Genomic DNA, 24269 nt, shown 5'->3' on the forward strand with positions numbered 1-24269 from the left:
ACTATTTTATTTACATTTCTTATATCTCTTTCTCCCTACTCCATTCCAATACTTTCCAACACCCCAACACCAGGTAGGAGAGAGAAAGGGTTAGAGGGAGAGGGGGTGCAGTTCTCTTAGCTGCTTCCTGCTCTTAGGATCATCAGGTTCCTTGGAGCCAGTCTAGTCCTCATTTCAGGAGATCTCCAACTTCTTATCTCACTACAGCAACCAGGAGCCTCGGGAAGAAGCAGCAGCAGCCTTGTTCTTTCTCGGAGCTCCTCCACACTCTCTGGGCTCTGGCATTTATTCCCTCTCCAGAGTCCTCAGATCTAAACTACCTGCAGCTGGTAAAGAGCGCCTCTCAGAGCCTGCACGAGGCAAATAGTCTGCTGCTGTGGGCCATCTGAATCAGTCCCACATCCCACACCTGGTATTAAAACAAAACATGTTTACATCCACAACAAACACATTAACAATAAATCTAGTTATGTAATTATTTGTTTTCTCGTATTGCAGAAGATGGAACCCAGGGTTTCATGCGTGCCAGTCTACTGCTGAGCCACACTCCTGGCCCTGTTTTAACTTTTTTTTTTTTTTTTTTTTTAGTTAGGGTCTCACTATGTGGCCTGGCTTGCCTGAACTTCACGATGCAGATGAGGCTGGGATTAAAAGCACTTGGTTTGTCTTTGGGGCAGTCTGCGCTCCCTGGGTTGATCCTGGGCTCACGGCATCCTGCCTCAGCCTCGAGTACAGCTGGGGTCACACCTGCCTTCCCACCATAGTTAGCCCTTTCTTTGCATTCACGTTGGGTCTGGCTGCACGGTGTTACATGCTGCTGTGTGACGCTGTTCACGGAGGGATGTTAAAAACATCTACCTCTTTCAGATAGGGAACCACAGTACAGATACCAACAAAGTCCAATTTGGTGAACCAGTAAGTTTTATGGGGGTCACTTACAGGAGCAAAAAGGACTCAGAGACAGCTCCATCACCAAAACCCATCCCAATAATGACGACGGCTCAGAAACTCTGGGAATCCAAAGACCTGGAGCACACTGCACCTGCAGCGAGGTCACGGGGGAAACCATCGCTCAGGCAGCTTGGCTTGCCGAAGAGTCTCTCAGCAGCCCGTAACTTAGCTTCACTTGGGGAGAGAGCGGCCTACTGAATCTGATCAGTTTCAGGGGCTTTCTAAAGCTTTTGAGTTGTTTACTTCCTGAGCTTAAGGAGCTTTCCTCAAAGATGGAATGTTTCACCCCCCACCTTAAAACATTCCGTGTCTTATTAAGAAACTGCAGTGGCTGGTTTTATCTCAGAGCAAACTGCTATACAACACACACACACACACACACACACACACAACACATATACTGATTATGGGGTCACCCGTGTCTGCTGCTGTATGTGGAGATTTCTGCTCGGCATTGTTGTGGTACAGGATCCTGTGGCAGCCCATCATCAGACAAAGTTCCTCTCCTGTGTACTGCTATAATGTTGTAGTTCACAACCTGGGGCATTCTCTGGTGTTCACTGTGAACATTCTTGTGCGTACCTGGAGTGATCATAGGTTCATATTTCCATTGGGTAACCATCTGGGATTAGTATGGCTAGAGGTGGTAATGCATTAGTTAGTTTCAGTAAAAGCTGTTGGGTTATTTCTCAGAGTAGTTGTGTTCTGCCCTCTCAAAACATGTGTGTTATCTTGCTGTGGTGGTGCCTGGCCATCATCCCAGGAGAGGTGATCAGAGATTCGAGGTCAGCCTGAGCCACATTCTGATACCCTGCCTGAGAAAACAAACAGGTCTGGGTGTGTGGCTCAGTTTTAGAGTACTTGTGTCGCATGCACAGGCACTATGCTTAATCCCCTGCACCACAGAAACAAGAGCAAATCCTAGTGAAAATCTTTCCACTACCCTTAGTAGCTCAGAGTATGTCCTGATTTGGAAATACCATTGCACAAGTAATTCACTACATTGGGGCCAGTAGATGTCTCTATCAAAAGGGTAAATATAGCCATAGACACACATAGGAAACAGACCATGTTAAGATGAAAGCAGACTTGGAGGCGGGTGGCAAAGATGGCCAGAAAAGTACCAAATGCCAGAAAAATATAGGAAACAGATTCTCTCCCCGCCTTCAGTAGAACCAACCGTGTCCACAAACTGACTTTAGAGTTCCACCATCTCAAACTGTGAGATAGATTTCTATTTTTTAAATCACTCCGTTTGTGACTTTTGTTACCACAGCTGCAGGACACTAACATGCTATGGTGCCCTTGTGTCAGCAGGGCCTGAAAGTTCCAGTTGCTGCACAGCCTCATCAGTGACTCTGGTGATGTCAATCTTTCTTGTTTTAGCTTTCCTCCTGTATTATGGATGCTTACTTCTGAAGATGAGCTTTTAAAGCCACACTAAAGAGCCCTGCATTTTCCAAGTGTCACAGGTGATCAACCACTAGGAAGATATATCTTCCCTAAAATATAGAAGAATCTTCTCCAGCACACAGTCTTCTCCAGCACACAGGTCAGGTCCACAGATTTGAACATTCAAAATGCACATCTGGCACTCTGAGACTCTGGGCTGGTTATTTGTCTTTTTTGGACTCCATTCCAGTTGTAAAATGCACATCGTGATTACACAGTGCCTCATGAAGATGAGTGAATAAATATAGGTGATATTCCCGGAGGAGGACAGGTATATAGTAAATGCTCTTAGTGTTTATACCGCTCATCTCTACAGCCAGCTTGGCCCCGCCCTTTCATCTTCCTTCCTCCATTCCTATTTCATCCTCTTCGTTTTTTGTCTCCATCTTCTCTTCCTCTCATTCTCTTTCAGTTTTCTGTATTTCAAGAGTATTCTATTTGTGGACTTCTTTTCCCTGCAGAATTAGCTGGGCACTTCCTAGAGATGGTTTTGTGTTGTGGTTTTCATCTTATTCCAGGGAATGGAGTTGATGCTTGAGGGATAAGCTTGTGGCTCTGAAATTACCAAGCCGGGAGACTCTGAGGCCATGTGCTTTCCCTAAGGGGAAATGGTGACTGTGTAGAGACCAGTGTGAGGATCGGGGTTCATTCCTCTCTCCATTTCGGTGGCTTGTGTTTGTGCACGCGCACGCACACGGTATGTTTCCTTCTCATTTCAGACTCAGATCCAGAATCCTCTTCAGCATCTTGACTCCCAGATACCTTGAGAACTGTGTGTGACGTGACAGAGCTTTGTCCCCTGGTGGTACCTTGGTGCTATTCCCCACCATCTAAGCTTTACCCTCCATGTCACTTGCTTGGCTTCCAGAGTGCCAGGATCCCGCAAGTCAAGAACATTTGAGACAGAATCACAGGAGGCAGGAAGTTAACCCTGTTGCTCCTCTCTGGTTCCACCTCGTCCCCACTCCATTCTCACATGATTTCCCTCTTTGCACTCTGCAGAGCAACGATGCCTCAGGGAACACTTGGAACTGGTTGTACTTCATTCCCCTCATCATCATCGGCTCCTTTTTTATGCTGAACCTTGTGCTGGGTGTGCTGTCTGGGTAAGTCTCTGCTGTTCTGATCTCCATCCCACTGTTCCTAGTAAGTAAACTTTCCTGGTTTTCAGTCATCAAAACTCTCATTAGCAATCCATGAGCAGCTGCATAGATTGCGTGTTGCCTGAGGGGGCCAATGAGGAAGCCCTTATGGGTTTTCCTGTCTGTTTTTTAATTTATTTTTATATAATATCAATGCTTCGGGAGGGGGAGAGATGCTCAGTGTTTAATAACATTGGTTGCTCAGCTAGAGGACCCAGGTTCAATTCACAGCATCCATATGGCTAGCTGACAACTGTCTATCTCCAGACCCAGGGAAGTCAACATCCTCCTCTTCTGGCCTCTGTGGGTACCACACACCCATGGTCCACACAGATATGCAGGCAGGCAAAACAGTCTATACACATTAAATAAAAAAATCAATAACTATAAGAAAGAATAATTTATTTTGAAAAGAATACTTTGGGTTCCTTCTTTCCTTTTTTCCGAATAATCACAGCATAGAAGCCATGTGTGGTGATACAGGTTTGTGATCCCAGCATAGGCAGCTTACATATGAAAATCATGAGTTACAGGTCATCCTGGGCTTTGCAACAAAGCCCTGTCTCAAAAAAAAACACAATTAAATAAGGTGCTGGAGAAATGATTCAGCAGTCAGGAGCACAGGCTGCTGTTCCAGAGAGCCTGGATTAACCCCCATGGCAGCTCACAACCATCTGTAACTCTAGTTCCAGAGAATCCAACAACCTCTTCTGACCTCCAGGCACCAGGTATACATGCACAGTGCAGAGACATCCATGCAGGCAAAACAACGAAACACATAAAATGAAAACAAATAGATCTTTAAAAAAATAAACAAGCTATGAAGCTATGGGTGCTGACTCACACAGATAATCCCAGCACTCAGGAAGTTGAAACCAGAGGATTGCCACAAATTTAGTTCATAGTCAGTTTGAGGCCAAGCTGGGTTACAGAGTGAGGTCCGTATCATAAAAACAAAGCACTGATGACTATATGTGTGTATATGTATGTGTGTGTGTGTGTGTGTGTGTGTATGTATGTATGTATGTATGTATGTATGTATGTATGTATATGCATTTCCCTTGGGGTTAGAGAGGTGACTTGGCAGTTAAGCATGCTAGGCTGATCTGTTGATGAATCTTTGAGCCCAGCACTCTGGAGGCAAGTGGATCTCTGGGAGTTCAAGGCCAGACTGGTCTACAGAGTGAGACCCTGTCTCAAAAGAAAAGAGGGGGGAGGGGCTGGAGAGCCAACTCGGCAGTCAAGAGCACTTTCTGTTCTTGCAGAGGACATGGGTTTGGTTCCCAGCACCTATATGATAGCTCACAACTGTCCAGAACCAGTTCCAAAGGGTCTGGTGTCCTGTTCTGACCTCTGGCACCAGGCACACACCTGATGCACATACATACATGCAGGCAAAACATTCATACATATATAATAAATCTGAAAGAAAAAAGCGATTACTGCTACTGCAGAGGAGCCAGGTTCAGTTCCCCAAACCCATTTTGGGTAGGTTACAAGCCACCTGTAACTCCAGCTGGAGGAAATGTGATACCCAGTTCTAGACTCCAAGGGTACCTACAACTGTGGCACACACATACATGTAAATAGAAATTATAAATAAGAACTAACACAAACGGTCCACAAATCCCCAAAATTACTTTGATTTAAAAAAATCTTCATTATAAATAGACTTCATATGTCTCACCAAAGCAGTCTGGGGGTGCACAGTATAGCTCCACGCTGCCGACTGCAACCCCAGATTCTTCCAGGTTTCCACTCTGACGTCTTCTTTCAAGGCTTTTGCTGGGAGATAGTTCACGTCTCACCATGACTGCCTGATACTCACAAGATGGCCTCCCCAGGAGGGAAAGGGAGCGGCTGAAGGAAGAAGGCCAGAGTGGCATCAGCCAGTGTTCGGGGGACCGAGTCCCAGGTGTAGCAACAGTAGTTGGCTTGGCTTCCAGCTCTTGAACTCTTGCCTCTTTGATCCAGACGTGTGGGGACCCAGTGCTGTCAGACAAGGATTCCCTCCTGGAGGACTCCCGTCCATGTTGAAGTTGAAGCCCCACGCTTGGCCTTTTAAAGTTTTCCTAACAACAGAAGCTTTGTTTTTGTTTTGTTGGGAGAATCAGGGGAGTGGTGGGGGGTTTTTTGTTTTGTTTTGTTTTCAGTTTTGTTTGTTTGTTTTTTGTTTTTGTTTTTTTGTTTTTGTTTTTGTTTTTTTGTTTAAGACAGGGTCTGGGATAGCCCAGGATGGTCTCAATCTAGCCAAGCATTACCTTGAGTTTAAGAGTCTCCCACGCCCACCGTATGGGTTCTGGTATAGCATGCACATGCCACTATGCCAGCTTCTGATACGCTGGGGAAGGTGCCCAAGGCTCTTCGAGTGATGGACATGTATTCATTTGCTGGTTGAGCACCCTCACTGCCAACCCTGGCTTCTTTGTGGTTCTACAGGGAGTTTGCCAAAGAAAGGGAACGTGTGGAGAACCGGAGGGCTTTTCTGAAGCTCAGAAGACAGCAGCAGATCGAACGCGAGCTCAATGGGTACATGGAGTGGATCTCAAAAGCAGGTGAGGTCCTTTCTGGGGCCCAGGGGTGGACATCCCAAACCACGGACAACCCAGGCTCACACTTGCAATTTGAAGAGGCCCAAGGGAGGGTGATGGTAGGAGGAGAAAGAGGATCCAAATTGCTAGCCCCAGAGTTTAGCAGCAAGAATCCACAACGGAGCAGGCCTGCAGTGCACATCTGGGGCCTGTGCTATGTAGCTTGCTGGTGCTGTGACAAATGCCATGGCCAAAAGGGTTGATTTTTAGCCTACACTCTACAGCCGTCACTGAGAGAAGTCGGGCAGGGGCTTATGGCAGAACCTGAAGGCAGGAACTAAAGCAGAGGCCTTGGAGGAACACTGCTTACTGGCTTGCTTTCCTCACTGCAAAGATCAGAGACCCATCAGTTCCTCCATCCACGGGGTTGGACTCCTTGGCAGTCCCAATCTGGTACTAAAAGCCTGGAAAGTTCCCCGAGAGCCACTTGCCCTCAGTGAGTGAAGCCTGGACATGCAGGTTCTGATATCAGCAGAGGGATCAGCAGGAGCAAATGAAGGAGAGAGTAACTCCTAGAGAGAGGGAGGCTGGATGACCTAACCCTGCCAGGCCCTTTCATCTGGGCTGCCACCACAGTCCTCCCACACCAGCCAAGACAAATTCCTCAAGTGAGGCTTCCCACTCAAATGATTCTAATTTGTGGGAAGCTGACATTAAAACCAACCATCACATGAGGCTGAGACAGGAAGATAAGTTTGAAGCTAACATGGGCTATTCAGTGAGACCTTCCTCCCATCAAAAAGAAAGAAGAAAAGCTATTTTGAGATGAAGCTTTATTTGTTTGTTTTTGAGACAGTGTCTCACAAAACCTAGACTCTCAAACTAGTCAAGAATGACCTTGAACTCCCGATCCTCCTGCTTCCACCACAGCTGGTTTGCCCTGATCATGTTTTTAAGCAAACATGGGTATAAGTCCCAGATCTAGTTTTTCTTATTCCTGTACATCACCTATGACTCAGTTTCCTTAACTGTTCAATGAAGATAATGGTGGTAAAGTAACCCCATGGCGTTAGAGTGATTGATTTTAGAACCACAGACACTAACATCAGCAAATACCTAGGCCCCTTACAGAAGATGGCCCCTTATCTGTGCAGCCTTCACACCTCCTCCCACCGGCTCACCTCCTCCTCCCATGGGCTCTCCTCCTCCTCCCATGGGCCCACCTCTTCCTCCCATGGGCCCACCTCCTCCTCCCATGGGCCCACCTCCTCCTTCCATGGGCCCACCTCCTCCTTCCATGGGCCCACCTCCTCCTCCTTCCATGGGCCCACCTCCTCCTTCCATGGGCCCACCTCCTCCTCCTTCCATGGGCCCACCTCCTCCTTCCATGGGCAGACCTCCTCCTCCTTCCATGGGCCCACCTCCTCCTTCCATGGGCTCATCTCCTCCTCCTCCCATGGGCCCACCTCCTCCTCCTCCCATGGCCCACCTCTTCCTCCCATGGGCCCACCTCCTCCTCCCATGGGCCCACCTCCTCTTGCCATAGGCCCTCCTCCTCCTCCTCCCATGGCCCACCTCCTTTCCTCCCATGGGCCCACCTCCTCCTTCCATGGGCCCACCTCCTCCTCCTATGGGCACACCTCCTTTCCTCCCATGGGCCCACCTCCTCCTGCCATGGGCCCACCTCCTCCTTCTCCCATGGGCTCACCTCCTCCTCCCACAGGCTCCACCGTCTCACAATAACTGAGTGCCTGAGGCAGTTGCTGTATTGTTATTGAATGATAAGAAAGATGTCTGTGAACGTTGCGTGCAGATGCATTTCTGCCCAAGTGGTTCTGGTCTGTGTTGGGTTCAGTCCATGGAGGATTGTGGGGCTGCTGAGGATTCTATAAGACAACAGAGCCGAGATGCTCAGAGTAGCATCAGATGCCCAATAGGCATATATTTGTTTACCGGCACCCGAAAACACCACCATACACACCGAGAACATGGCAAACCCCTGCCCCCGACTAGGGAGAGACAAAGCTCCCCAACAAAAGCAAGAAGAAAAATAAGCATGACCAGGCATGATGGCACACTGTCATCTGAGCACTTAGGAGGTGACGCAGGAGGATCAGGAGGCCAGCCTGAGCTACACAGTAAGACTGTGTCTCAAACACAGAAGTAGAGAAGGGAAAAGGCAAGATAGCAGGCACAGAACAACAACAAAAAAAGTCTCAACAAAGACCTAAAAGAAATGAAGAAGTGAAATGGAGGCTGTGGGCATGCTGGGCAGAGGACAGGTCCAGAGAGAGGAAAGAGCGAATGCAGAGGTCTTGGAGCAGGAGTACAATGGAAACAGAAGAAATGGGTGTTCCTGGAGAAGCGTGAATGAGGGGGCAGGGAAGCGGCAGGTCAGATGGAGCAGGGTCCCTTTAGGCTGAGGTGGAGTGATGCCAGTACGCTAATCCAGGTGTAGCTATAACAAAGTCCCTGAGGCAGGTGAACTTTTTATAAAGAAGTTCACTGAGCGGCCACTGCTTCCTTGTTGCTGTGGTAAAAGCAGTGTAGGGCTCACAGCTCCAGAGCAATAGCATCCGTCCTGATGGGTAGACGTGGCAGCAGGGACGGGTGGCATGGTGGCAAGAGCAGGAGGCTGGCATTACCAGGAGGCAAGCAGAACCAGAACAAGAAGCAGGCCGGGCTGAATTCCCGCCCCAAGTGACCCTCGTCCTCCACAGCAACTTTCCCAAGCACCCCCTCTGCCTGGGTACCCAGGGCTCAAACGAGTGAGTCTGTGGGAATTTTTCACATCTGACCACAGAACAAAGACTAAAGTTCAAGGTCACGGCCCGACAGGGGCTTAGCCTCATGAAGACTCTAGGTCTTGTGGTGGGCATGGCAGAGCTAGGACATAAGAGATATCAGCAGACAAGGAAGTGAGATGGACCCAGGGCAAGCTTGCCCTGACAGCTGACTTGTGCCAGGAGCCTGATGTCCCACGAGAGCCTTCTTAGCCCTTCCAAGGACACACAGACTGCAACTTAAGGACCTGCCTCTTACGGCCCCTCCCCTCAAGCACGGTTCCACAGTGTGGAGCCCAGCTATGCCTACATCACAGACTACTCAAGTGTACCCACTGCTAGGTGGGGCTAGGATGCAGGAAAACGCTCAGCTGCCTGGCTCTGGCTGGTTGGATTGGACCAGGAATGAGGGGCAGTGGGTGTGGCCAGAGTCCTTGAAGGTCAGTCCCCCAGAAAGCCCTTCACACAGAACCTTAACTCTGCTCTTCTCCTCAGAAGAGGTGATCCTCGCGGAGGACGAGACAGACGTGGAACAGAGGCACCCTTTTGATGGTAACTGCTCTGAGCCCAGCATGCCGGCGGGTCCCAGGCGAGTGGGGTTGGCTGCAGCTGGGCAGGTGACTTGGTCTAGAGGGTATTGTATGGTAGGCCAGGCCAGGAAGAGATGTGAGACTGGCTGTGCAAGGAAACTGGAGTAGTTGAAGCATGGGCCTCTGGAAGGAATTCCAGAACCTCCTGGGTGGCAGGGGTGGCGTGCGTTCCCGACTTCCCCTTTTCTCCTTTAATTGTGTGCCCCGTGCCCACAGTCTTCCTCTTCTGTAAAGTGGGCGTGACAGGGCTGGTGACATGGCTCAGTGGCTGAAGGCGTTTGTGTCCAAGCTTAATGACCTGAGCCCACAAGGTAGAAGTAGAGAGAGAAGTAGGTGTACGTGCGCTCTCACAGCAGGCACAGTAGTGACTAGAGGGTAATGGCGCCAACTCCAGAGGGCCTGCCGCCAGCTTCTGGCCTCCACAAGCACTGCGCTCACGCTCAGTCTGTACATGCACCACATTCCTTTTTAGATTTTTCTTTAAAACTCACTATTTTGTGCAGCAGCAACAACAAAAAAAAGGAAAAAAATAAATATCAAAATGCCAGAAGGAAATCAAGAATCCTCAATATTTTTTGGGGGGAGTAGAACGAGATCCCTGTGGAGTTTAAGTCTCTGGTAGAGTGTGTGCCCACTGGAGAGGCTTGGAGAGCATGCCTGAGCACTGAACAGTTGCCCAGCCCCAACTGGCCTAGCACTTGTGTGCTAGGTTGAGGGACAGGCTATGTCTCCAGTCCCGGGACTTGAAGGGAACTTTGCTGTCACTATAAAAATAAACCAGAGCCAGCAAGGTGGTGCACACCTATTATCTCAGCACTCCAGAAGCAGAAGCAAGTGTATGTCTGTGAGTTCCAGGGCAGCCAGGGCTGCTTAGTGAGACCCTATCTCACAAACAAACAGGACTGGAAGAACGGCTTAGAGTTAAGAGCACTGGCCGCTTTTCCCAGCATTCACATGGTGGATCACAACCTTCTTTAACGGCAGCCCCAAGGACTCTAGCACCTTCTTCTGGCCTCTGTGTGCACTGCACATATGTACTGCGTAGACATACATGCAGGCAAAACCCCCACACACAACATAGTAATTGTTAATTAAAATAAACAATAAAACAGAACAGTTGAAAATAGTGTTTCTAGAATGGCATGGTGGCACACACCTCTAATGCCAGCACTTGGGGAGGCAGAGGCAGGCAGATCGCAAGGCCAGCCTGGTCTACAAAGAGAGTCCAGGACAGCCAAGGCTACACAGAGAAACCCAGTCTTGAAAAACCAAAAAAAAAAAAAAAGTGTTTTGAGCCTGACTTTGAACTCTAGCTGAACAGTGTTAGACTGGTCTGGGCTCCGATAGGCAGAGCCACCTCACCTTCCCCAGTGGTGGCTTGTACATGTCTACAGTGGGCATGGCGTTCTGCCACCCTGGCATAAAAGGGTAATGCCGTCTTCTCTCGCCATGTTTCCCTTGTTGGAGCTCTGCGGAGAGCTACTCTGAAGAAAAGCAAGACGGACCTGCTCAACCCTGAGGAGGCCGAGGACCAGCTGGCTGACATCGCGTCTGTGGGTGAGTTCCTCCCTCTGCACCAGTCAGGGCCCATCACCCGGAATGGGCAGCTGAGCCCTGGGGACTGTGCAGCCGGATGTGAGCCCTAAAACTGCCTCTCACTCTGTCAGTGTCTCGGGGGTTACATGGCGATGAAAACAGTAACTTTCCAGTCTGGTTTTTTGTTTGTTTGTTTTTCATTTATTAGGCTTTTTGTGTGTTTTGTTTTTCATAGCAGGCTAGACCCTGTCTCATTTTCTTTTAAATAACGTATTTATTTTTATTTTCATGCACTGGCGTTTTGCCTGCATGTGTGTCTGTGTGGGGGTGTTGAATCCCCGGAACTGGAGTTACAAACAGTTGTGAGCTGCCATGTGGTTGCTGGGAATTGTATCCAGGTCCTCTGGAAGGGCAGCCAGTGCTCTTAACCGCTGAGCCACCTCTCCAGCCTCTGGACCCTGTCTCTTAGAACCATTGTAGTGTCGCAAACAAATGGGCCCCATGGGTCTCTTCTGAAGAGTTATTTGTATATTTACGTATGTGAGCGCTCTATTTGCATGTACGCCTGCATGACAGAAGAGGACATCAGATCTCACTGCAGATGGCTGTGAGCCACCATGTGGGTGCTGGGAACTGAACTCAGTCCTCTGGAAGGGCAGCCAGTGCTCTTAACCTCTGAGCCACCTCTCCAGCTCCCGTACATCTCTTTATTGTAGGTGTGAGCACACACTTTGCACATGCAGCTCCAGCCAGAGAGCAGGCTCCTAGCTACCTTGGCTAAGTCCATTACAGCTGAGTGCCGCTACCGTGCGTAGCAGGGCATGGCACACCTTTCTCCAGCTCTCCGAGGGTGGAGACAGCCCAACTGTGAGTTAGAGGCAGTGTGTACTACAGAGTGAATGAAATACACTGTGAGACCCTGTTTCAGAAACAAACATAACAAAACAAAATTCCTTGTGCTGAACTGTTTCAGACTCTGGGTGTTTCTAGATTTGGGGATATTTCTATATATATCAGGCAGTGTTTTAGCATGGGATCAAAGTCTAAAAACAACATTCATTTATCTTTCACACACAGAGCCTAAAGGTAATTTTAGACTCTTTTAAAAGCACTTTTGTGTGGCCAGGTGTGGTGGCACATGCGTTTAACCCCATGAAATGGATCTCTGTGAGCTCCAGATAAAGAGTTATGTGGTGAGACTCTGTCTAAAAGTAATCTTATAATAATAGTAATAACAACAACATCACTGTGGGTAGGCAAGACGGCTCAGCAGGTAAGGGGGCTTGAATCGATGTGGTGAAAGGAGAGAAATGACTCTAACGAGTTGTCCTCAGACCTGTCCACTCCCTGCACGTGACACGCCAACACACAATCAATAAATTGCACTCTTATTTTCAAATACAGTTTTGTACAGGAAGTAATGTAGATATTTAAATTTTATTTATTATTTTGTTGTACATGATATATTGGGGGAGGGGGAGTCCCGCATGCCACCTCGATGCTGTGGACGTCAGAGGACAGCTCTCGGAGTTCTGAGGTGCTTTTTTCATCTCGCCAGCTCCAGTGTGGACTTTTCTACTCGTGGTGTTGTAAGGTGTGCAAAGGGTTAGCCCTGGGAGCACAGTGCATTTGGATGTTCCCATTAGAAATGTCGGTCGGGGTCACTGGCCGATGAGTTGGGGGTGGGTGGTCAGTTCAGCACAAGACAGAGGCAGAATTCCCACCCACGTGAAAGTTGTCACCCAGGAGAACACACATTAAACAGATTTGGGACTGAGGGATGGCCCAGTCAGTAAAATGCTTGCCTCAAAAGCACGAACATCTGAGTTCAACCCCAGAATGCACGTCAGACCTGGACAGAGTGGAACAGGAGACCCGCTGGCCAGCCAGCCTAGCCTCACCAGTGAACTCCGGGCCAGTGAGAGACCCCGATCTCAAGGGAGAGGGTGCTGTCCCTGTGCATGCCACCTCAGGCCCCTGCCGCCACACAGATGTCCACCTCACAGACACGTCGACATCTCTCCTCTCGGAGCCCTCTGGTCCCCGAGGGTGGCTGTGGCGCCTGCCTCCTCGCCAGTCTCTCCCAGCTGGAATGCTGCTGCTGTGCACGCTCACAGTTCCTCTCCACACCCTATGGGCATGCTGCTGGGGGTAATTCCAGGATCAAAGCTATGAATGACTTCCCGGCTCCTTACTCCCTGAGCCTGAATAACACTCCTGCACTTGAATACAGGACACTCATTCATGAACTTTTCTTAGACAGGTTCTCATTGGTCCCCACCCTGGCTGGTTCACATTCCCTTTCCTGGTTTAGGAGGTTTGTAACGCTATTTTCAATTTCTGGAGGAAACACACTTTTGTTTATGATGACTTACTTTCGTTTCTCTTTGTGGGCGCACCTGCCCATGTCCTTTGAGAAGTGCTGCAGGCGTCTTCTTCTGCTTCATGCATTCAGTCAGCATTGGCCTTGACAACTCATTTCACCCACTTTTTTTTAATTTATTTATTCTTATTTGTATGTGTGTGTGTGTGTGTGTGTGTGTGTGTGTGTGTGTGTGTGCGCGCGCACACATGGTCTTTCTCTCTGTATAACCCTGACTGCCTGACTGGCCTGCACCTCACAAAGATCTGCCTGCCTCTGCCTCCCGGTTCTGATATTTAAGGTGTGGACTACCATGCCTGGCCTTCTAACTTCTTTCTTCCTTCCCTTCCCTTCCCTTCATTCCCTTCCCCCTTCCCTTCCTTCCTTCCCTTTCCCCTTCCCCTTCCCTCCCTCCCTCCCTCCCTCCCTTCCTTCCTTCCTTCCTTCCTTTCTTTCATTAGAGAATAGAGAGATATCTCAGAGGTTAAGAGCACTGGGTGCTATTGCATAGAACCAAGAGTTCAACTCCCAGAATTCACATGGTGGCCCATAACCACCTATAACTCAATCTTCAAGGAGATCCTGACATTTTTTCTGGCCTCCCCAGGTTCACATGCAGACAAAACACTTAGGCGCATAACGTAAAAGTAAATCTGGCAGATGTGGTGGTGCATCTCTTTGATCCCAGCACTCAGGAGCCAGAGGCAGAGGCAGAGAGTTCCAGGTCAGCCAAGGCTACGTAGTGAGACTTTGTCTTAAATATGTATGTGTTTATTTATATGTTTATATATGTGTGTGTGTAGTCATGTATGTCACTATACATGTATGGAAGCCAGAAGACAACTTGTGGAAGTAGGCTCTGCATGCCATCACGTGGGTTCTAGAGATCAAACTCAAGGCATCAGGCTTAGTGGCAAGCCCCTTCTAGCGGCCCTGCTTTTTGCTTTGTTCTGTCTTAACAGGCAAGATCTTTGTTGCTATTGGTGTGTACTTGGGAAGCCAGGTTGAGATCTTCTGAATTAGATGGGTGCCCTCTCTTACTGCGTGTCTGGTCTCCATCATTCATTTTGACACACATGAGCATGTGATCCAACCCCATGCTGACAAGGATGAGAGGAAACTGACTCTCTGGGATGCTCTTGGTGGGGGCATGAATCTGTAATGTTCCTGGTTTACTTACACCACCTGGCACTATTTAATTATAGATCAATTCCTTGACCTACCATCTCTGCAACTTTTATTTATTCGTTCGCTTGCTTTTGCAGAGCTGCAGGCACAGTCCAGTGAGTGCCTTGGGAGCCCGTTCTACTCAGCTCCAGCCCCAGCCCCTTTACCTGACGTTAATTCTTCAAAAGTGATTTCTTCTCTTGTGCAGGAGGCATACATCCCAGTGGCTCGGGCACGATTGCTTCTAATGTTTAAATAAAAGCAAGGGCTAGAGTGGGCTCACGGGGGAAGGGGGGCGCTTAGAACTCATGAAGCACTGGGTTCTGCTCTTAGGACCCTAAAACCAAACAACTTTAGAAGCCAATGAGGGCTGGGGAGGTGATTCTGGGATAAAGCCTTGCCTTGCAAGTGTGAGGACCTGAGTTTGAATCTCAGAACCCATTAAAAGCCAGAGTCAGTGGCATGTGCCTGTAATTCCAGTACTTGTCAAAGATGGAGTCACTCCCAGAAACATAAAAGGAAAGCTAGCTAACAGTAAGCAACAAAAAAGACCCTGTTTCATTTGGAATGGTGGCACACACCTCTAATACCAACACTAGGAGGCAGAGGCAGATGTATCTCTGTGAGCTACATCAAGACCACACTGGTCTACTTAGTGAGTTCCAGGCCAGCCAGGGCCACACAGTAAGACCCTGTCTCAAATAAACAGCAAACAAAACCCCTTCTCAGACAATGTAGAAGGTGAAGATGGACACCCAAAGTATCCTCCATATATGTACCATGTGTGTGAGTGTGTACACAAACATGTATGTTTCATACACTCATATACACAAGAAAAAAAAATTTTGAAAGAGAAGACAATGTCTTTCAAAATGGACCCCAAACACAGTCTGTGGTTTGCTATCCTGTGGTGGGTTCCACCTAGGCCGCAAACCTGCCCTCCTGCTGACCTCGGGCTTCCTAGACTGCCCGAGCTCTGAGAAGGAAGCTTTGTGGCTGTGCTTCTTCACCGGCCCACTGTGCTGTGAGGTAGCAGATGAGCACCCCAGAGAGGCTTTCTCAGCACGGAGGTGTTGACTGTAGTTGAGGAGGGGGACCCGGGCAGGGTCCTAGGATAAAATGTCCACTAACCAAGTCCCTGGAGAGCTCCATTGCGAGACACGGTCAGACTGTGTGTGCAGTGTGTTACACGCTTTAAAATGGCTGGGCGTGGGGACTGGGAAGACGGCTTGGTGGCTAGCGTGCTGGCTGTGCAGTCTAAGGGCCCAGGTTTGATCCTCCAGGGTCCACACAGAGTTGAGTGTGGTGGTGGTGCTAACACTCGAAGCCTGGAGAAAGTGGAGATAGGTGGGTCTCTGGCTAGACAGTCTAACCTAAAAAGCAAGTTCCAAATCCTGTCTCAAAAAAACAAAATGTGGATGGGAACTGCGGACACCTGGCCTCCACATGCACATAGGTGCACACAGACGTAAGAACTCACAAACATGTAGGTATACACACATGTGAGAGTGCACAGATGAGCACATGCACGTTCTCCTGTGTGCGCGTGCATGCACACACTCACACACTCACACACACAGAGCTGAGAGACAAAAGAAAATCGTGTGAGTGTATTGCCTTTCTGTCATTGTGTCACACACCTGAGGTCATCAACTTGTAAGGAGGAAAGGGTGTCTTGGCTCATAGCTGAGAGGTTTCATTCCACTGTCACTCGTTCCTGTCCTGTTTGTGTGACAGAAGCAGCTGTTCATATCCTAGCAGCAGAGAGAGCGAGGCGGGAGAGGTCAGGGCAGGAACTCAAGGCAAGGGCCATGGAGGAGGCTGCTCACAGACTTGCGTCCTCTGGCTTGCTCGGCCTGCCTCCTCACACAGCCCAGGGCCACCTGCTCAGTGGGCTGGGTCCTCCCTCCCACACCAGTGTCGAAGAAATGGCCCCACAGACTTGCCTACAGGCAGCCTTGCGGAGGCATTCCTCAGTCCCTCTTCCCAGATACATCTAGGTTTGTCAAGTTGACAAAAACCAACCAGCACATCTTACTAGGCCCCGTCTCATAAAGCATCCGCCACCTCCCATTTACGCTAGAGGCTGGAAGCCCTGAGGGCGCAAACCACGGCAGTAAGGTAATGGGCATGGCCGTTGGCTCAGGCTGGCCACGTTGCAGTGCAGACGACACACTTCAAAGCCACCTGCAGAGGCTGCAGACAGCACAGCAGCCAGAACACTCCCTGCCCTCCTGAGACGCAGGTTCCATTCCCAGCACCCACACAGGGCAGCTCACAGCAGCCTAGCTGTTGGGTGTGACCTCCTCCACTGGCCGGCATGGACACATATGCACACACACGAGCACGCAAGCACACAAATAATAAATAATTTTTTAAAAACACAATTATGTAATCCATGATAATTATTTTCAATTTGTATCTACTCTTATAAAATGTAATTTCTTTTATATAAAAAAATATACTTAAAAAGGTGGGGGCCATGGCTCAGTAGTAGAATGTTCACCTACTGTGTGCAAGGCCCTGAGTTCCAATCTTGGCACTGTCAAAAAAGTAAAGAGACAAAGATGAGATGCAGCATATAGAGCGTCTGAGGAAACGGAAGTCTCAGTAAGGAGGGCTCTCTGATCCGTGATTACATTTGGGGCCTGGAGAGATGCTCGGTGGTTTAAAGCATGTGATGGACATGAATCCAGTCCCCAGACCCACGTCAGGTGGCTCACGGCCACCAGTAACTCTAGTCCTCTGCTGGCCTCCAGAGCATCTGTACATATATGACACACGCATGTGCCTGTGTGGTGTGTATCCATGTGTAGGCAGCTGTGTGCACACGCTGCCTGCCAGAGGAGGGCACCATGTCCTGCTGTCTCACTCACGTGTGCGTGTCTGTGTGGGTGTACGGGCGTCTTGAGGCAGGAGGTCAGGCTGAGGTGGCATCCTCCGAGCTGCCCACATCTTTTGAGATGTGGTCTCTCGACGGCCTGGGGTTCTCTGGCTAGGCTGGGATTCCAAGCGTGCCCCGCTCTGTCCAGGTTAGACCCAGGTTTTAGGGTTAAACTCAGGTCCTTGTGGTTTGGGGACCTACTGACTGAGCCATCCTCTGGCCCCAAATATCTGTTTAACGTGTGTTCTCCTTGAGTGGCAGCTGTCACATGGGTGGGAAGTCTGCCTCTGTGTGTCCCCAGTTCAGTGCCTAAGGAGAACAGCTCCCCTTGAACACTCGCCCTGTGACCCCCAGCGGGGTGCTCCTGAACCTCTAAAATGCAAAACGTTCCGGTCAGCCACATAATGCTGCAAGTGGGATGCCCAGGATCCTGCGGCGGCCACCCTGGGGCCTTTGGAGCATGCAGCCCCCACACTGGGACTCTGCAGTGCGGCGCCCAGCTCCCGAGAGCCCTCCCGTGTGGCTTCCACACCGAGGACCATCCTGATTCTCGCCCTCTCCATCCTTTCCCTGGCAGGGTCACCTTTCGCCAGAGCCAGCATTAAAAGTGCCAAGCTGGAGAACTCGACCTTTTTTCACAAAAAGGAGAGAAGGATGCGTTTCTACATCCGCCGCATGGTCAAAACTCAGGCCTTCTACTGGACCGTGCTCAGTCTGGTAGCCCTCAACACGCTGTGCGTCGCCATCGTCCACTACAACCAGCCTGAGTGGCTCTCCGACTTCCTCTGTGAGTGCCACTCGCAGACCTCTGCCTCTGCCGCTGGACAGGGGCCACACGGTTGCTCCCAAGGCGGAGGCCTCGCTAGGCCCGTGTTAAGTAGAAGACCTGAGGCGGCTAGGCCAAAAAGGCAAAAGGGTTCTTCCGCTCAGGGTTTATCAGGATCAAAGCTCAGCTTTGGCTTAGCTCCGGGCAGAAGCTCAGGGTGAGTGACGTGGGGATGGAGGAGCGCATGCCGGAGCTGTGGCCAAACCTGCAGCCAGGAGCTGAGACAGACATGCACACAGACAGACATCACAAAGAGAAAAGAGATGAACGGGAACTGGCCAGGTGGCTCAGTGGGTAATGGCGCACGCAGGTGTCAAGCCTGGAAACCTGAGCTGATTTCCGGAACCCACAAGGTAGAAAGAGAAAACAGATTCCCAGAAGTCCTCTAACTCCACAGGGGCACTGTGGCATGGACATGTGAGCACACATACACAGATGCACACACATCCTTGGGCACATACGTGTGTGCACACTTATGCACACACAAACACAAGCTTATGCCACATGCTTGCACACACACACACACATACACACACATACAGTAGTCTAAAAAAGAAAAAGCATAGAAAGTTAGAGAAGAGCGACAGGAAGAGATAGATATAAATGCAAAGACAGAGACAGTGAGATAAAGACAGTGAAAGACAGACAAGACAGACAGGCAGCAAGGTGCACCGCCAGTGTCCTAAGAACCTCCCACTGCCCCCCCCCCCTTTGAGAGCCCCTCACCAGCTCCCAGTGTTCCTGCTCTATAATCCAGTGTCCTGGGACATGAGCCTTGGACAGGGACACCTGTGTCCCCGAATCCAGCCTTGCCCAGCCCATCTTTCTCACAGTCCCGAGAGCCCAAAGCTGGGCAGTCAGGCTACTGTTTCTAAAGGAGACACAGGAATACTGCTCAAGTGCAGGCGGAGGAGGGAAGAGGCAGACCACAGGAGAGCCGCACAGAGGCAGTGGCTTGTGTCTGGCGTAGAGAGCGCTGCTCAGAATGTCTGTGTGGTACCCACTTTCAAGTCAGGAACCTTAGAACCGCAAGTGCCCGGCAGACAGTGACAGCCTCTTCCTCCCACTAGAGTTAGAACTCAGGGATTTACACGTAGTGGGCAGGGGTTCTACCACGGAGCCATGCTCACACCAGATTTTTCTGGACCTGCCTAAACCGAGCATGGACACTGGAAGGTGGGAGCCCCAGGACTGGAAACTGTAAGGAGTCAACAGAAGAAGGTGTGGGCCTAATGGGCGTGGCTGGCCTGCTCTCCCCTAGAGGCCCCTTGAGAGCGGCCTGCTGGCTGCCTCCTCCTGGAGCTGTTGGCCTTCTGTTTAAAGCCCTTGTTCAGAGGCCTGGGACAACTAGAAGGATGGTTATGCCTTTGACCTAGAAAGGCCCAAATTCTAGTCCAAGGGACTATTTCCTTGAACCTCCACGGTCCCCAGGCCTGTTGTCTGGCCCCACAGGACACCCCAAGGGGACTGTTCTTTCTCTGAGCATGACCTGCTTCCAAGCTGCAAAGCTGCATCTGGTCCCTCCGGAGCCGTGATAATGAGGGCTCTTTCTTCCCCGTCATGAGCTCTTCTTGCAGGCTATTTTCACTCGTCTATTTTCCTCCGCTAATCATCTTGCAGTCTGTCCTGGTTAAGGAAACAGGGGATTAGGGCTTCCTGCCTGGACATCTTTCAGTTAGCCCCGTTTTCCAGTTATGAAAATAGAGACAGACAGGTGGAGGAAATTTTCCCAGGTCACACAACTTGTAAGGGATGAATCTGGAATTTGAACCCAGGCAGTTGTGTTCCTAAATCCGAGCTGGATCTGAAGATGGAGTCTCTGAAGTCTCAATGCCTGTCCTCCCCCTAGGCAGGTCCAGACTATAATTCATTGATCAAAGGTCTTCAGTCCTAAAGCAGTCTATGAGTAACAAAGAACGAAGCAGTGTGACTGGAAGATGTAGCTCAGTTTCAGAAAAATCCAAATCAGAACAAGAGAGTCTCTTGAACCAATGAAATGAGCACCTGGGTCTCTGATCTGTGTCTGGACCCGGTAGAGGGTGTGTCTGACCATTCCTATGGTTCTCCAGTGCTCCGGTGTTATGTGTTACTATCCCCCGAGTTTCCATAGTAACTAGGGAGGAAGCACCTCAGAGACTTTCGTCCTCATAGAGCCACCCTGCTAGGGCTCAGAGGGACCAGACATCATAGGCAGATCTGTTTCCCTGGATGCTCTGTCCTAGACACTCAAGAGTTTCTCCCCAAAACAAGTAGCTTCTGAGAATCCTACAAATCAAGAGAAGTTTGGCAAGAAATGACAATGAGGGATATTTGGTAATCAATTCAAAAGCCACCCCTTAAAGCATGACCTGACTAGGGCTCTTGACAGTCATCTTAGCCAAACCACAATACTATAACAAAATGCTTGAGGCTAGGTGATTTGGTAACAACAGACATTTCCTTTCTTGAATTTCTACAGCCTGGATAGTGTACCTGTGGCATTCGTGGGAGGCTTGGTTTTCTACTGGAAAGTTGTTCTCTGCCCTCAGTATTGTGTCCTCTGGAAAGGATGCTAGCATGTCCTCATGACAGGCCAGAAGATGAACTCCCACATCAAAGCCCCCTTATAGGCACATCCAGTGCTGTTCACGGGGCTCTAAGACTTGGTTCTCCTTCAGCCATCTTTCGCTGTTCTAACGGCTTTATAGACCATGGGAGCTGCTCCCTTGGGGAATACCTTTCAGCATAGGTTTTAGAGGCCAGGTGTGGTGGTCACACCCTTAATCCCAGCACTAGGGAGGCAGAGGCAAGCAGATCTCTGAGTTTGAGGGCAACTTGGTCTATGAGGAATGCCAGGACTATGTAGTGAGACCCTGTGTCTCAAAAAGCAAATTATCACAGATTTTCCAGAGGGGAGCACAGGCATTCGAACCATGGCAATCATCAAACAGAATTATCTCTGGAGCCATAATTTTGAAGTTTGTAGAAATTGCTTTGAATCCACAGCCTTTCCTTTCTTTACACTTCCTTTGCTTGCTGTTCAGTCAACACAAAAACTTGGTCCAAAGCAGTATCCTACACCCAACTTTCCTCTTTAAAGCGGGATAAAAAAACTATTCAATGAATGCCTACAAGACCTTTTCTCACTCTTTTAAGACTGGCCCACTGGTTGGTTGGTTGGAAGATAGCAGGCAGCTGGTCCTGTTCTGTTGCAGAAGAGAAACAGGCCATGGGAAAGAATCCTTGCATAGTCATTGGCTATGATATACAGAGTATCATCTCTGCCTCCATGCCTGCCTGGGAGACACAGGAGAAAAGCAGAGACATGGGCCTTTGCTACAGCCTAACCCACAATTCTTCCTTTTCCTTCCAGACTATGCAGAATTCATTTTCTTAGGACTCTTTATGTCCGAAATGTTTATAAAAATGTATGGGCTTGGGACGCGGCCTTACTTCCACTCTTCCTTCAACTGCTTTGACTGTGGGGTGAGTACTGCATTTTCTCGGGCCTCTTGTTCTGGATCTCATCAGCAGGGCTGACACCTGGGGGCTCGTATCACAGTGGAGGGAGCCAGATGTGGGTTGTGCCCGCCGTCCTAGTACCTGAGTTAAAGATAGAATAGTGAGTCCAGGGTAGCCTGAATGCCTTTCTAATACTGATACTAATACTAATAAATACTACTACTACTAATAGTAGTAGTGAGGTTTCCTCTGGATGTGAGGTGAGTGGAGAAAGAAGGGGAGGGGGCACATAGAACACACAGCTGCTGTCACCAGTATGGACAACTTAGAATGTCTTTTAAAAAAAAAAATAGACATAGACATGGAAAACCCAGCAATTCTGCAGTGAGTGGGGAAATAATGGAACTAATTTCTATTTTAAAAACTCAAGGCAGCCAGGCCTTGGTGGCACATTCCTTTAATCCAGCACCCTGTCTCTAAAACAAAGAAGCCTGACAGAAACAACCTAAAGGAGGAGAGGATTTTGACCCCTAGGGACAGAGGTCCTCCAGCCAGGCACTACCTCTTAACAGCTTCATAGACTTCCAATAAACTTCCATAAACACCAGCCCATGCAGACCTTCCAGGCAGACACACCACTGTGTACCCCCGAGGGGATGGGTGGGAGTCCTAGGCCAGCCATGACTTGGGCTGTCTGCTGCAGGTCATCATTGGGAGCATCTTTGAAGTCATATGGGCTGTCATAAAACCTGGCACATCCTTCGGAATCAGCGTGTTACGAGCTCTCAGGTTACTGCGTATTTTCAAAGTCACAAAGTAAGTCTTTGAGGTTTCTTAGCACTCTGATGAGGGGATAAGGGGGAGGGAGGGTGCCTGGCCAGCCTGCATACCCCCGGTCTGACCTCCACCTTGGCTTCTGTCGGCAGGTACTGGGCATCTCTCCGAAACTTGGTTGTCTCCCTTCTCAACTCCATGAAGTCCATCATAAGTCTGTTGTTCCTCCTCTTCCTATTTATCGTTGTCTTTGCCCTCTTGGGGATGCAGCTGTTTGGTGGCCAGTAAGTACTGCCTGCTGTCTTGGACTTCTAACCCAGAACTCGTATTCAGTCTCCATCACACACACACGCACATGCACACGCACGTGCACGTCCTCTTCGAGCTGACCTCCATCCTGTGTCTTGTCCTCAGGATACAAATGGTCATATAGGGCAGTGCGTTTCTGGGTACCAGATACAGTATCCTCCTGGGGAACAGAGATACTCTAGATATTGCCATGGAAACCAGAAGCTGAGCCAGGCCTTCAGAGCAGGAGGTCTAACATAAAATGTCTTTGCTCTCCTCAGGTTTAATTTTGATGAGGGGACTCCTCCCACCAACTTCGACACTTTTCCAGCAGCAATAATGACTGTGTTTCAGGTATGAACTTCCTCAGCCCTGATGCAAGCTCCTAACCACACAACAGGGGCCATGCAGAGCCCAGGAGCACACCTGAATTCCGTCATTTCTTCCCTTTCCCCTTCCCATTTTTAGAATGCTTGTTTTTATTGTTGCTGGGAATGCATCTCAGTGCTAGAGCATTTGTTTAACACATATGAGGCCCCAGATTACAGCCCAGGTACATCCAGACACCCCCACACACACACACACCTACAGCAGAGAGAGGTTAGCTTGTCACCCATATGTTTTATACAGGACCACACACCTAGGCCAGTTGGGTTACAAAAGAGCCTTGCTTGAAGTTCTTATGGGAAGGAGGTGGTGGCGGGGAGCACCTGCCCACTGCTGTAGTGACTGGAAGGAGAACCCCAACAGAGCTGTGAGGGTGAGCTGTTCTACAGGAGAAGATTCTTCCCCATCTCTAGGGAACTGGCTTCCCCAGGGCAAGACCATCCCTCCAGGGTCTGCAGGACCCCAGCTACTTAAGTATCAGAATACAGCCAGTGAAGTTGCCTGGGCATCATGCACACGACTTGGAGGTTGGGCAAGAGGATGTAGGAGTTCACGGTTATTTTCGGTATATAATGAGTTTAGGGTCAGCCTGGGCTACATGAGACACTGTTGGAAGGAAAGAGAAAGACAGTGAGCAGAGGGAGGGGGTAGGTAGAGATGGAGGAAAAGAGGGAGGGAGGGAGGAGGGAGGGAAAAAGAAAAAAACAGAGAACCCAGGGTAGTGGCACATACCTGTAATCCCAGCACTCAGGAGGCTGAGACTGTCGGACCTGCAGCTCAAGGCCAGGCTATGAGACCCCATCCAAAACAAGACAAAACCAAAATGGAAAGGCCTGATTGATAGTTACCAGTCGTCAAAGCAAGTGTCTCCACATGCTCCAGGACAAGGAGGCTTGCATCCTCTTGGGGCACCTACACTGAGGCTTGGAGACTGGCCTTCATCCTTCCTTTTCTTAAAGAGGCCGACCATTTCTAAACAAGGCTGCAAGGCTGGCTTGAGAGAGCACAGATACAAAGCAATACCCTCAGCCAGAGAATGGATGGTGAACAGGGCCAAGTTCCAGGGGGCTTCAGTCCCCCCAAGGACACAGGGCATTGTCTGCAGACACTGCTGATGGTCAGACCTAGTTGGGGTGGGCGAATGACAGTGGCATG

General features: G+C 49.6%; 1 protein-coding gene across 1 annotated transcript in view; it reads left to right on the forward strand.

Moving 5' to 3' along the window:
• Cacna1a (calcium voltage-gated channel subunit alpha1 A) overlaps positions 1-24269 on the forward strand; it is a 211060-nt gene that overhangs the window by 104694 nt on the left and 82097 nt on the right. Inside the window, exons 7-15 of the mRNA XM_055620955.1 lie at positions 3406-3509; positions 5985-6100; positions 9355-9411; positions 10917-11006; positions 17976-18185; positions 21577-21689; positions 22369-22481; positions 22592-22723; positions 23009-23081. Of these exons, the coding sequence (XP_055476930.1) occupies positions 3406-3509; positions 5985-6100; positions 9355-9411; positions 10917-11006; positions 17976-18185; positions 21577-21689; positions 22369-22481; positions 22592-22723; positions 23009-23081 (1008 nt within the window). The remainder of the gene's footprint in view (positions 1-3405; positions 3510-5984; positions 6101-9354; positions 9412-10916; positions 11007-17975; positions 18186-21576; positions 21690-22368; positions 22482-22591; positions 22724-23008; positions 23082-24269) is intronic.

This window comes from Psammomys obesus, unplaced genomic scaffold (genome assembly GCF_907164565.1).
Source record: "Psammomys obesus unplaced genomic scaffold, mPsaObe1.curated_primary_1811, whole genome shotgun sequence".
NCBI classification, from domain to species: Eukaryota; Metazoa; Chordata; class Mammalia; order Rodentia; family Muridae; genus Psammomys; species Psammomys obesus.